This window comes from Podarcis cretensis, assembly GCF_951804945.1.
Source record: "Podarcis cretensis genome assembly, chromosome: 17".
Classification (NCBI taxonomy): domain Eukaryota; kingdom Metazoa; phylum Chordata; class Lepidosauria; order Squamata; family Lacertidae; genus Podarcis; species Podarcis cretensis.
This window is the reverse complement of record NC_137187.1, coordinates 30760666-30774906: the sequence shown is the minus strand read 5'-3', so window position 1 is coordinate 30774906 and position 14241 is coordinate 30760666. Positions and strand designations below refer to the sequence as shown.

The 14241-nt window shown below is 43.0% G+C and overlaps 1 protein-coding gene across 6 annotated transcripts in view; it reads left to right on the top strand.

Annotated features, from left to right (window-relative positions):
• The window catches only part of SUPT20H (SPT20 homolog, SAGA complex component), a 37112-nt gene that overhangs the window by 17025 nt on the left and 5846 nt on the right, over positions 1 to 14241 (top strand). For 4 of the 6 annotated variants that reach the window (XM_079959336.1, XM_079959337.1, XM_079959335.1 and 1 more), the window contains exons 14-20: positions 764 to 921; positions 2686 to 2718; positions 4662 to 4779; positions 5358 to 5466; positions 8556 to 8708; positions 10360 to 10672; positions 12740 to 12894. In XM_079959336.1, coding sequence (XP_079815462.1) covers positions 764 to 921; positions 2686 to 2718; positions 4662 to 4779; positions 5358 to 5466; positions 8556 to 8708; positions 10360 to 10672; positions 12740 to 12894 — 1039 coding nt within the window. The remainder of the gene's footprint in view (positions 1 to 763; positions 922 to 2685; positions 2719 to 4661; positions 4780 to 5357; positions 5467 to 8555; positions 8709 to 10359; positions 10673 to 12739; positions 12895 to 14241) is intronic. The other 2 variants (XM_079959339.1, XM_079959338.1) reach the window with 1 other exon arrangement.

The window sequence follows — 14241 nt, the reverse complement described above, 5'->3', positions numbered from 1 at the left end:
GCACTGATACTCTGGTGCAGCAATAAAACTGCTAGTATATTTGCAAAGCTAAGCAGGAACAAGTATGGTTTCACATTGGATGGGGAACCGCTTGTTGAGATTCTTTATTTTATTTTATTTTATTTTATTTTATTTTATTTTATTTTATTTTATTTTATTTTATTTGCTTTAAACAAATACAGGTAAATATAAGCAACCAAAATTACCAAAGAGAAATCCTTAATAATAATAATAATAGAAAGGGATACAAAACTACAAAGAATATCAAAATACATGGCATAAAACATGAGCCATTATGGGAAAGAAAAAGGAAGGAGAAAAAGAAAGAAAAGAAAAGAACAAAAAAGAAAGAAACGAACCAAAACACAGGAAGGCTCATCTATTGTACACTTCCGTCAAGGTCACAACAGATCATTATTCTTATCAATTCTCTCTATCTGCATTCCATAGAATCCCTCATCTTGGTATCAGGGAACATTTCCCTATGCAGTATCATTCTAAACATAACCAGGTCTTTATTGATGAACCCTTTATTGATGAACCCTTGCATCGTGGGGGGTTTGACCAGATGGGTGTCCCTTCCAATTCTACAATTCTGTGATTCTATTCTTCTTCTTCTAGAATTTACTTGGAAGCAAAATTTAAAAATGCAGACCCTGCCTCTTGTCTCAAGGGCTCTCCAGCGGTTTGCCTCCTTTTAATCTGTGAACTGGAGGAATCTATTGAAATGGTCTGCTTGTATCAATATTTCTCTCTTTGACAGGAAATAAAAGATGATTATGTCTTCGAATGTGAAGTTGGCAGTCATCTTCAGAAAACAAAACTGACCATTTTTCAGTCGTTGGGAAATCCATTATACTATGGTAAAATACAAATGATTAAAAATGACGAAGACAATGAGAGCTCAACAATTCCATCACAGTAAGTGGCCTTCATCTTAAATTTTGGAGAAAAACACGTATTTTAAGGCAACAGACCTTCCCCTGTTGCTCATTCCCAGTATCTAATATTTTGAAATACACATCTTCTGAATATAAAGAAGCTTCCATTTGCAGCAATGACTAATAGTCGTTTTATTTATTCCATTTATATTGCATCTATTCTCCAAGGAGCTCAAGGCGATGTACATGCTTCTTTGTCTCTCTCTCCACCCGCCATGAAAAACGTTAGGCTGAAAGATGGTGACTTCCCCAGGGTCACTGTGCGAACTTCAGGACTGAGTGGGAATTTGGACTAATGTGCTGTATTGAATGTAGAATGCAGAATGTTCCACCAATGCAAGGATTTCTCCTGTGCAGTGGAATGTTCTGCTCCTCTCCTCTCCTCTCCCTGAGCTCCCCCTAATTCTGGTCTGGGGTTTGCCCAACCCTCCAGAACAGGTTTGGGAATGGTATGGGGTGTGCAGGGACGCAGGTGGCGCTGTGGGTTAAAGCCTCAGCGCCTAGGACTTGCCGATCGAAAGGTCGGTGGTTCGAATCCCTGCGGCGGGGTGCGCTCCCGCTGCTCGGTCCCAGCGCCTGCCAACCTAGCAGTTCGAAAGCACCCCTGGGTGCAAGTAGATAAATAGGGACCGCTTACCAGCGGGAAGGTAAACGGCGTTTCCGTGTGCGGCTCTGGCTCGCCAGAGCAGCGATGTCACGCTGGCCACGTGACCCGGAAGGGTCTCCGGACAGCGCTGGCCCCTGGCCTCTTAAGTGAGATGGGCGCACAACCCCAGAGTCTGTCAAGACTGGCCCGTACGGGCAGGGGTACCTTTACCTTTACCTTTATGGGGTGTGCAGGGCGGCAAGGGGCAAAGTCTCATTGTGTTAGTGCTAGCCCAAATATCTAGTTGAATAGTATTGGTGTTTTGCAACTTTGACCTGTTGCAGGACCTTAGGCAGACCTTAGCAGAGCATACGCAGAGTTCCAGAAAGCAATCAGTTGCAGGCAGGATGGAAGAAGCAGGAATAAATGCTGCTACTAGTAACTTGGTTACTTATAGGTGTTTATTATTTACAGCAGACTCTACAAGTTACTACAGTGGTACCTCGGGTTACATACGCTTCAGGTTACAGACTCCGCTAACCCAGAAATAGTGCTTCAGGTTAAGAACTTTGCTTCAGGATGAGAACAGAAATTGTGCTCTGGCAGCGCGGTGGCAGCAGGAGGCCCCATTAGCTAAAGTGGTGCTTCAGGTTAAGAACAGTTTCAGGTTAAAAACGGACCTCTGGAACGAATTAAGTACTTAACCCGAGGTACACTGTATATACAAGAACAGATACACTGATCTTAACTAGCACTCTCTTAACAAACTCCAAACGGCTCTCAGAACACCACACTGACCAACAACAAACATTCCAGTCAATAAGGTCATAAATCATTATGCCTGTGTGAGACCTTAACCAATGGAGAAGCTGTTTCCAGGCATCCATATCTCCAGGCAGGTAACTCCTCTCTGCTCAGTCATCTTGGCTGTCGGCCAACTCTTAATTGACTCTGTGTGAAGCTGCACAGAATTGCACGTAGTCAAAAATCCCAACAAATGGTTCCCCAAGTTTACAGTCCTAATCAACGCTCTAATTAAACTCTAAGCATTAGTCCACACTGGCTTTATAATAGTGTCCACCTCAACTGATCAGATGTATGTCAACGCTTCTTTTTGCCTTAAACAAATCTTTAATTCATGTATTGTGTCCCCTACAGTTTTCTTATTGGCTCAAAGACAGAGGCAGAAAGGTAAGGGGTTCATCAGTATTTTTGTGATTCATGCTTTGTGATTCAGTATTTTCCATTCATGCTTCTTAGCGCTAGAATTAACATCGGTCCATCTGACCTGCATTTTCCGAGTTTATTTCCCAACTTTGCTGTCGGAACCCTTTGGGCTGGATCCATGGAAGGAGATCCCATGGAAAGGGACTGGCAGAAGCTGACTTTGGGGCCCTCTCTTGCTTACCTGCTCACTGAAAAGCCGCTCGCAAGGGTAGGAAGTCCTGGGGAATGAAGCGTGCTTGGTCTGGGGGAAGGGGGAATCCCTAAATATCAGAAGGAGACCCTTAGGAAAGAAATAAGCTTTTTATTGGCCAGTCAAGGGGAGGAAGAGGTAGAAAGTCAGCTTCCTCCAGCTCACACTTCCATGGGCATTATTCACACTTTTATACTAACAGTATATGTACATTTATTTATTTTTTAAAGGACTCCTGGTGGTACTAGGTGAAAGTCTCCAAAGCATCTTTCACTCTTCTTTGTGTCCTGTAGCTGAAATGTTTCTTACATATTACCAAAACCCTTTTGTTACTACAATTCTGGGAAGGGCAAAATTTCATCCCTCTAATAAGGCAAGGCAATTTGTCATCTAATCGCACTCCTGTAATGGAACCTGACTGCTGTTCCTTTAATTATACAATACTAACTTCATTAGTCATTTATTGTCTCTCTTTAGATATTTCTTGTTTTGTTAAGAACTAAGTTCTTCTGCAGAATCTTATTAGGCAGCTTTCCAAGCTGTGTTTATTTTCTGTTCCATCTTCCCATCATACTTGCACGTATAGCCTTGCTCACTAGCAAGCTTTTATTCCTGACCAGTCTGCACCCATTAGCAGTGTGCTTTGAGCGGCTATTCTCCTGCTCCCAGATCAGCTGCGTGGAAGATGCTGGCAGCTACCCGCCACCTCTATGGCGAGACTATTGCTCCTTCCATAGTCTTCAGCTTGATAGCGACCCTCCGTTTTCTTTGTCCTCTTTTTCAGGAATGAATTCTGTTCCTGAGATTTATGAACTCAGTGCCATGAGGCCAGTGCTTCTAATGTTGCAGGGCTCCAACTCTTGTCAGCCTCAGCATTGGCAATGGTCAGGGATGATGGGAGTTGTAGTCTTGCAACATCTGGAGGGCCACCATTTTCTCATCCTGGTTTTAGATCAGTAGCTATTAATAGACTAGCTTCCATGGTTAGTGCTGGTTATTTTCTGCATGACAGCCTGAGGATTTTTATTTTATTTTTTACAGAATTTGGAAAAACAACATGCACATAATCCAAACTCTTTTATTTTCTCTAGCCCTTAATGGTTTCAGCACGGTGTTTAGAAACAAAAGGAATCTCTGATAGCTCAGTTTGTAGAGCATCAGACCCTGAACTTCAGGGTGGTGGGATTGAGTCGCATGTTGGACAAAAGATTTCTGCATTGCAGGGGGTTGGACTAGATGACCCCCATGGTCCCTTCCAACTCTATGGTTATGTGATTCTGTTGTGTTTTTTTAAAAAAAAAAACCTTCAGTGTTCATGGAAGAGTTTCATGCTCTACATGTTACCGTGCTCATCCACCCCCTGGTTGCCTTTATTCGTTATGCACATACCTCCTCATTGTGCTGCTTTTTGTACTATCCCAACCCCATCTGCTTCTCAAAATAAATATTGAGCTTGGTAGGAGAGGATTCCAAATTAGACTGTATTTGTAAAACAGGAGAATTTGAAAAAATTGAGTAAAATCTGCTCATGTTACTTCAATTATCGTTGCATCTTAGGTATGGTCTTTTACTTCAGTTCCATAATTTGTTGATTGGAAGTAATGAGTAGAGAAAAGGCAAGAATATAGAAGCCTCTGCATTGTTTTGGTTCTGGAGACGCCTTCACCTAGTACTTACGTGATCTCATGAATGACCTCTGCTTAATGTTACGTTACAGAGTAGTCAATCAGTACCAGGAGCTAGTTCAAAACGAAGCTAAATGCCCAGTGAAAATGCTTCACAACTCCTGTGGATCTGTCCATCTAAGCCAGCTCTCTCCTGGGAAGGAAATGGAAGTAAGTTATTAATGAATGAATTAAATGACACCTTTGTAACTCCTTGAAAAATGCAGTGATTCCATAGGATTCCATTTAATCTCAAGTTTACACAACAGGGACAATCATTTTTTCCCCCTAGGACTTTTTAACTGCTTGGCTTTTGCCCCATCCACTTTCTTCTATCTTAAGACTCTGCTTTTCCCGATATTCATGAATGAGAGCCACGAGGATAGGGCTAAATCTGTCCACTGGTGAAATTTTGGCCCCTTTTAATTACATCTTCAAGTACAATCCCAGTAATTTGTGTGAAAGAACCAAATCAGCCCCAACCAGCATAGCCTAAGGCCCCGTTCTGTTTCCTAAGCAGTCTGAAACGTTTTCAGAATGTTGGGAGAGTCAGGTGGAATGCCGGGAACTAGTCTTAAAATAGAGGTACCAGTGAATTAGGGATGGGTGTTTTGCAGAATCAAAAATTAGGAACTCGGGTGTTCGTTCTCCTGTCAAATTGAGAAAGGGAAGAACGAAAAAGGATGAAAGCTGGAAGAAAAGGTTGACATCTAGTAAGAAGGGTTGTTGTTTTTTTGTTTTGCTTCTAGCAGCCTGAGAGTGTGTCGGGCTATATTCAGTCTTCAGTGCTGGGGAAAGGTGTGAAACATCGACCACCTCCCATCAAACTACCTTCAAGTTCAGGAAGTAGCTCATCAGGTAATTGTTGGTTTTTTTTTAAAAATAGTAGGGTAAGAGAGCAGAAAACATCACATCTGGCAACCAGTGTTCCCCTTTGCTTTCAGATAGTACATGGGTAAAGGGGACCCCTGACCATTAGGTCCAGTCATGGCCGACTCTGGGGTTGCAGCGCTCATCTCGCTTTACTGGCCGAGGGAGCCGACATACAGCTTCCGGGTCATGTGGCCAGCATGACTAAGCTGCTTCTGGCAAACCAGAGCAGCGCACGGAAACGCCGTTTACCCTCCCGACGGAGTGGTACCTATTTGTCTACTTGCATTTTGACGTGCTTTCAGACTGCTAGGTTGGCAGGAGCAGGGACCGACCAACGGGAGCTCACCCCATCGTGGGGATTCGAACTACCGACCTTCTGATCGGCAAGTCCTAGGCTCTGTAGTTTAACCCACTGCGCCGCCCACGTCCCTAGTACATGGGTAAACAAGTCTAAAAAGCCCAGGACACAAATTTTCACGGCTCTCTAGCAGCTATGGTGACTCATTTACCAGAATCAATATGTTTAGTGTTAACTCTGGAGGTGTATACTTGATTCTCACCAAACTAATCCTCCTGATGTATATTTTGCTCAATGAGACTTAGTTTGATCAGAATCAAATATACTCTTCCACAGTTAACTCTAAATATATTACTTCTGGTAAGTGAGCCAGCATAGCCACTAGAGAGCTGTGAAAGTTTGTGTCCTGGGCTTTTTAGACTTATCTACCCATGTACCATCTGAAACCAAAATGGTGCATTGGTTGCCAGATGTGAAATATATTTGCATTAGCTTCTGTTTTCCTACCCCTTTGTTTCTCCTTTGTTTCAATTGCTGCATATCTTTGAGAGAGTAATCCTGGCTGTGATTTGCTTTTTTTTGTTTCTCAGTGTCCAAATACATTTCTAAATTTGCCTTCCTCATCCTTTTACTTGCTGTTGCAATACAGTAGCAATGGCCAACCTCATCAGCTTTTATTAAGGTGCCTACCAGGCTAAACCTGCTCGAGGAACAAAGTCCCGTTGACTTAAACCGCCGCCATGCCCTCCTTGGCAGCAGTTTTGACTGGGAAGAGCCTGCCCTCTGAATAGACTGGCAGGTACCACCTCCACTGGGAAATGAGGTGTAGTCAGGCTTTGAGAAAATGGCTTCCTCCCTCCCTTTGGCCGTGGATATGCAGAACAAAGCAAAATTAGTCTCTTACCATTTAAAGAGATTTTAATGATCACAGCTCCAGAACAAAGAATCCATCTCAGAGAAAAGGTCTCTGAGTTAAGGTGTCCACCCACTTCCCCCCTAATCACTTGCGTCTTGCAACGTGATCTTGCAACCACCATGCTTTTTGTGCAGCCAACCCACCTGCTCTATGTGACCTTGGACTGATAGGCTGGACACTTTCTAGTGAGAGAGAGAGAGAGAGAGTCTGTTAGCTCTCTCCCAGTTCTTCTTCACTTTGCTGTTCAGTCTGCCCCCAGTTCTTCCCAACTTTTGTTTTCAGAACTATGTCCCTCTGCAAATCACTGTTCCAAATCTATACTGCTCCAAATCTATACTGCTCCACAGCTCCTGGGCATAGCTGTCAACCGTCCCTTATTTGGCGGGAAAGTCGCTTATCCCAGCGCTGTGTCCCGCTGCTGTCCCTTATTGATGATGTCCCTTAAATTTCCCGGGTTTCAAAGGAAGCAGCTCCTCTCCCTCCCTCCCTGCCGGCCTCCCTTTCTGCCTTTGGCTCGGAGGGGCTCAGAAGTCGAACATAATTGTGCTCTGAAAATCCCTTATTTTGGCTGCTGATCCCTTATTTCCGAGGCTGCTGGTCCCTTATTTTCAAATCTGTAAGTTGACAGCTATGCTCCTGGGCAGCTTCAGGATCCTGTGCGGGGGGAGAGATAGACTCCCATCATTCCTCATCAGAGCTGTACTCCTCAGCCTGGTCTCTGACAGGTGTCATCCTAGAGCAGGCTTCCTCTACCTTGGCCCTCCAGCTGTTTTTGGCCTACAACTCCCATGATCCCTAGCTAGCAGGACCAGTGGTCAGGGAAGATGGGAATTGTAGTCTCAAAACATCTGGAGGGCCGAGGTCGAGGAAGCCTGTCCTAGAGGGTCCCTCATTTTTTTTATTTTTTAACCAACAACCAAAAGACAAACAGTGAGAACCCCCAGGCGGCTGATACATTGGGTATACATAATCAATAATAACATATTCAAATCAACCATATGTACAATTCTATATACCTTAACACTCCTCCCTCCACAAGGTTTATTTAACTTTTAACATTTTAATTGCCCCAGATTGTTCAAACCTGCCCAAATAATGCAGTATTTTCTCAAACCAGTCCTCCTCACTGACCTTAAACCCTTTCATTTTTTGTATTTTCACAGTTAGATATTCTAAGTTTATAATATTTTTCAATTTCCCCCTCCATTGGTTCACGCCTAGCTCTTCTGCATTTTTCCAGTTACTCGTTATAACCTGTCTGGCTGCAATTACCATCAGTTTTATAGAGGGTCCCTGCAGGTGGCGCTGTGGGTTAAAGCCTCAGCGCCTAGGACTTGCCGATCGAAAGGTCGGCGGTTCGAATCCCTGCGGCGGGGTGCGCTCCCGCTGCTCGGTCCCAGCGCCTGCCAACCTAGCAGTTCGAAAGCACCTCCGGGTGCAAGTAGATAAATAGGGACCGCTTACCAGCGGGAAGGTAAACGGCGTTTCCGTGTGCGGCTCTGGCTCGCCAGAGCAGCGATGTCACGCTGGCCACGTGACCCGGAAGTGTCTCCGGACAGCGCTGGCCCCTGGCCTCTTAAGTGAGATGGGCGCACAACCCCAGAGTCTGTCAAGACTGGCCCGTACGGGCAGGGGTACCTTTACCTTTACATGCTTCAAACTTTGGCACAGGAAGGGGGTGAAGATATTTACATACCTGCAATATGTAGATTCAAGTTACCTTTTGCTGCAGGTAGCAATGGCAGATGTTACTGTGCACTTCTTATTTTGCACACCTAAAGCGCACACTTTAGAGAACAAAGTAACTCTTTTCTGGTGTTGGTTCACAGAACGTAACATGGATTATTTGTGCTTTTTCAGGTAATATTTTTAGTTCACAGCAGTCAAGTGGCCACCTAAAATCCCCAACTCCTCCTCCCAAGCCTCCCAGTGTGTCTCGGAAGCAGTCTCTGGATCTGAATCAACTGAGCATGCTTTCTCCAACCGCCACGTCTCCTGCAAGCTCGTCACAAAGTGAGTCCCGCCCTAAATTGTCCATTAAGTCTTCCTAGGCTTCTCGTGCTATAAACTTCCTAACCAGCTGATTGGAGAATCTAAATGTCCATTGTACCCTAGATTGTATAAAGTTTGCATCACTTAAGGCAGGCTGTATGTACTGTATGTACTTCGTTTGCTGTAACTGTACTTGTTTCTCTGTATAAATATATGTATGCACCGTTTGTGTATACGTTCTATTCCGTTTTATGCAAGAAGCATTGGTCCCTCGCTTTGACACAGCCTGGTAATTAATGTGACTGTAGAAGCTCCCAAAGTTCAGCCCTTTCTGCTAGTGTATAAACAGTAGCTCGTTTAATGCCTCCTTAAATTTGCATTATTTTTTTTAAGCAGCTAAAACTTCTTAAATGTCGTCAAATACGGTGCAGTTGTATCTCTGTGTATGTAAATAACATGATCAGTCTCCAGGTGGTGATACAATAAACTACAAACTGATTTTTTAAAACACTCCTATATCGTTTTACAAATCATTGCTGATGATGAAAATGTAAAAATAATTTCAAGGCAACACCATTTTGCTAAGAGTTTACTCAGTTGAGTGGCAGCCAAGTTTTAATTTTGGGACAGAATCACTGCATTGCTGTGGATTTTTACCTACTTTTGAAATAGTTACATGTCTCAATAGATAGTCAGTAGCTTGTAAGGCGAGAAAGAGGGAATTGGTAAGAATAGCTCATAGCTGCCTGCTCCGTTCTTTAGACTGCTGCACAATGTCCTGTCGCTTGAGTGTGGCATAGTCTAAAATTGTCTGGGTGGCTCAAAAGGTGTCATTTTTCTGCCTTCCTGTTTTGCACAAAGAAAACCTGTAAGGAAGCTTTGATCAATTTTCCAACAGTTTGATTCACACAACCCTCTCCCTTCTTTTTATGTTGCTAGTAGTAATTGTATAAATCTGTTGCACACAGTTGTTGCTGTAAATAAGGCTTTGCTCACAGCTTCTGGACATTCACATTTCTTTCCTTTCTTTCTGCAGGACATGAAAGCTAAAAAAAACAAAACATAAAACGAAAACACCTCAAGAGCTTTGGTTTTTTGTTTTCATTCCATTGATATGATGTCATCATGCTAAATTTATGCTTTAAAACACACAAGTGTTTGTTTTCTGCCACAAGCAATGCTTCCTTCCTTCCTTCCTTTGCTAAATTAGGCCTAAATTAAGCAAGCTGGTTACTGATAACTATTTGTACTGTTCCCCCTGCCCCAGTTTGATCATAGTCTGTGTTTTTTGTTCAGATCTGTTTTTCTTTGTTCTATGATGCAGATGTTCTATTACGTGTGTTGAATGCCTATATTTTTGGCAAGCAAAATGCTTTGTTTAAAGGTAGCTCTCAAAACGTTCATAGCAGTTGCATAAGTGTATTGTCAGTGTTAGAACAATTTAATAGGGAAATACAGTGTTGGTGTTCATTTGCAGGATTAAGCCTAATGATATTGTTTGTGTACACCTGTAATTAACAGCAATTACTAACCCTTGCATTTCACTGGTTTTTATTTATTTTTTTAAACTGGAGCAAGCTATCAGAGCTAAGTGAGATTCCGCGAACCTTATTTTACAAAAGGACTGGCCTTTTATAACAAACTAGTGCTTTTTATTTTTCTCAATGAGCAGGGTCTGGAACTCCTAAGCCATCTACTCCTACTCCAACCAGCACCCCTTCATCGACCCCACACCCTTCTGAGGCTCAGAGCTCAACTCTGATTACCCATTCTGCCTCCCCTACTCCCCACGATTCAGGCTTCACCCCTCAGCCCACCTTGCTCTCCCCATTCGCTCAGCAGCACATGCCTCTGAGCCAGGCACTGCCTGTAATGACCATTCCTCTTTCCACCATGGTAACGTCCGTTACTACAGGAACCTCCTCCAACCAGGTCATGGCAAACTCTGCAGGACTTAACTTCATCAATGTAGTGGGCTCTGTGTGGTAAGTTGGTTTCTGTCTACGGCGCTTCACACTTCTTGATTGTTACAGTCGTTTTGCCCCTGAATTATGCTGTGCTGATGACACGACGCCAGGCTTGAGAAGGGCTTGCCAACCCTCGTCGGCTCCCTGTCTGTGAAAGTGAACGCTTTATGCGCTGCATTCTTAAGTATTAAAAGATAACCATAATTACCGTATTTTTTGCTCTATAAGACTCACTTTTTCCCTCCTAAAAAGTAAGGGGAAATGTATGTGCGTCTTATGGAGCGAATGCAGGCTGCGCAGCTATCCCAGAAGCCAGAACAGCAAGAGGGATTGCTGCTTTCACTGCGCAGCAATCTTGCTGTTATGGCTTCTGAGATTCAGAATATTTTTTTTCTTCCTCCAAAATATTTTGTTTCCTCCTCCAAAAACTAGGTGCGTCTTATAGAGTGAAAAATACGGTATGTGGATTTGGTGCAAAAAGCAAAGAATTGCTAAAAGCTTCGTTTTTGCTTAGCGTGGAGACGTCATTCCTTGTTAGATTTGAGAGCTTAAAGTTAACTATTACACGTGAAAAATGGAAAGACCAAGCAATTTCCCCTAAAGACGAGTGGCAAAATAAGTTGATTGAATACATAGAATTAGCCAGCATAATGACAAAAGTCAGAGATCAGGGTGAGACACAGCTGAGGGTAGATTACTTAAAGAGACAAACGAACCAAATGTCAATTAGCACACATTTTTGTTTTTGTTTTCTTTATTCTTAGTTGGAAATATAAGTTTAGTCATAGGAGAACTGAGATGTTATAATATGATTCTATGTAAATTAAAAGAAACCAATAAAGATGATTTGCAAAAAAGAGAAATAAGATAAGATCTATGAGCAGCAGTAATTAACAACCAAGAAAAAGACTAGAATGAAATAGGGTGGTTAAAGAGGATATGCGGCATAACAAGTAAATAGGATGTCACGGAGGGAAGAGATGGAAGTCTAGAGGTATTAGGGGGTGATATTTACAATCTGTATTGAAATATTGGAAATAATAATTATAATAATAATGAAGAAATAATTTATTTCAGCATTATTCTCACTATCATTGGAGTTGTGTTTTAGGCACTTTTTCATATGCTCCCTAATGTGGAAGAGTTCATACAGCACTGTGAGAATGTCTAAACCAGGGTTTCCCAAACTGGGGTCTCCAGCTGTTTTTGGACTACAACTCCCATCATCCCTAGCTAGCAGGACCAGTGGTTAGGGATGATGGGAATTGTAGTCCAAAAACAGCTGGAGACCCAAGTTTGGGAAACCCTGGTCTAACTAAACAGTGCGGAGAAATGGACCCATTTCCGATTTCTTTATTTTAGAGCAGCATATTTTACTTGCAAGTTTCAGTACATATTTTTTTTCTGAGTAATAAGACATAATAAAGCCAGCTGGTGATTGAACTATATAACCTCAACCCTAATGATGCAAAAGCATATTCACCCAGTGCTTTTCCAGCTGCACTGGCTCCCAGTGGAGTACAGGGTCAGATTTAAGGTGCTGCTTTTGACCTTTAAAGCCCTTCACGGCCTAGGACCCTCATACCTACAGGACCGCCTCTCCCAATATGCCCCACAGAGAGCCTCAAGGTCCATAAATAGCAACACCCTAGAGGTCCCGGGCCCTAAGGAAGTTAGATTAGCCTCAACTAGAGCCAGGGCTTTTTTAACACTGGCTCCAGCCTGGTGGAACGCTCTGTCTCCCGAGACCAGGGCCCTGCGGGATCTGATTTCTTTCCGCAGGGCCTGTAAGACAGAGTTGTTCCACCTGGCCTTTGGCTTGGAGTCAATTTGATTCCCTCCCCCTCTTTCTTTTTCCTTTCTCCTCCTGTGATGAGGCTGCATTTTAATGTTTTAATGTTGTATTTTAATCTTGTTTTTAAGTTGTATTCATTCAACTTGTTTTTATTATTGGTTGTTAGCCGCCCTGAGCTGGGGAGGGCGGTGTATAAATAAAATTTATTATTATTATTAGATACCAAAAACAGTACTTTGTGCTGTTTTACGACATTCTGGTCTCATGTTTGCTCATTTCCTTTTGCACAGTGGAGCGCAGACATTGATGAGCGGCTCAAACCCCATGCTGGGTTGTAGTACTAGTGCAATAACTCCTGCAGGCCTCAACCTAAGTGGCATTTTACCATCAGGAGGCCGGGTGCCAAGTGTGCTGCCTGCTGCAGTGCAACCCTCCTCACAGCCAGGTCAGTAGGAAATTCCATCTTGGTTGAATGGGAATGGCACAGTGTGGGACTACTTCCACTATAACGGGAAAAGTCATGGAAAAATTGAATGCAGTAGTTGATTGGCTCATTAATGACCCGTGTAGTCAGTGATAAAAAATTAGAAATTACTTCTGGTTACAATTGATAGCATGTGAATTAGCCATCTCCAGGGCTTTGGATAAATCCCTTTATGCCATGTGACTGAATCTCCTAAATACGGTTGTTCCTTGGTTTTCGAACAGCTTAGTTATCGAACATTTTGGCTTCCGAATGCCACAAACCCAGAAATGACTGTTCTGGTTTGCAAACTATTTTTGGAAGCCTGCAGCCAATCAGAAGCCACACTTTGGTTTCCAAACATTTTGGAAGTTGAACGGACTTCCAGAAAGGACTCCGTTCGACTTCCAAGGTACGACTGTACTGTAAGAAGTTCATGTGTATATGTCGGCTACCTTTTTTCTTTATTCGCCATTTCTCCTTGCCCACGTCAAATCTTAATAAATTCCAGAAGACAGGTTCCGCTTTGCATGATAATGTAACTTACAGCAGGTCTTTGTGTTCCTCCGTCTGCTGAGATTAGACAGGCTGTTGCCAAATAGTGGGCCTTTAAGTCATGGCACCTAGTTACTGGAATTTCCTTTCTAGATTTGTTTGCCCGGGGCAAGTTGTTAAATACAGCTTTCAGTGCCAAGTAAAATCGATCTTGCTTATCTAGACATTTAAATTTGGTGCATTGGTGGAGTTTGGAATAGACAGGGTTAAAACTCCGTGGTGCCCTGCATCTGGGAGGGGCCGGAAGCAGGGCTTTACGTCACAGGCTTTGTCTGTGAGAGTTACTTTCAGTTCTCCTGAGAGACGCTGAGAGACACAGCTAAACAGACAGGCTGTGTCTGTGTGCTTTTGGAAGCACGGAGAATGCAGGAAAACTCTGATGGAGAGACTGATTTATGGCTTGTAAATAAACGCTTCTAGAGATAAGAACCGATCTGTCTTTTGGACTTGATTTATCCCTTTCTCACATGGACTCAGGACCGCTGCATTATTCTGCTAGGACAGCTCAGAGCTTCCAGGGATACGGAGCTGAACTGGGAAGCTTGCTGGACCCAATATTCCGGACGGGGAATTTATTTTCATTCCCAAAGTATTGGCTGCTGTTTTTAGAGTTTTTCACTTTTATCTGACACCATGCAGTCTTCAGTTTTGCTCTGTTGCGGTTTGTTTTCTTTCTTCATTTATTTAAGAGTTTTACGTATCACCCTTTAGAAGTTAGGATGCAGAGTACCCCCATCAACAATAATATAAAACCACACAACAGAATAAAAATCA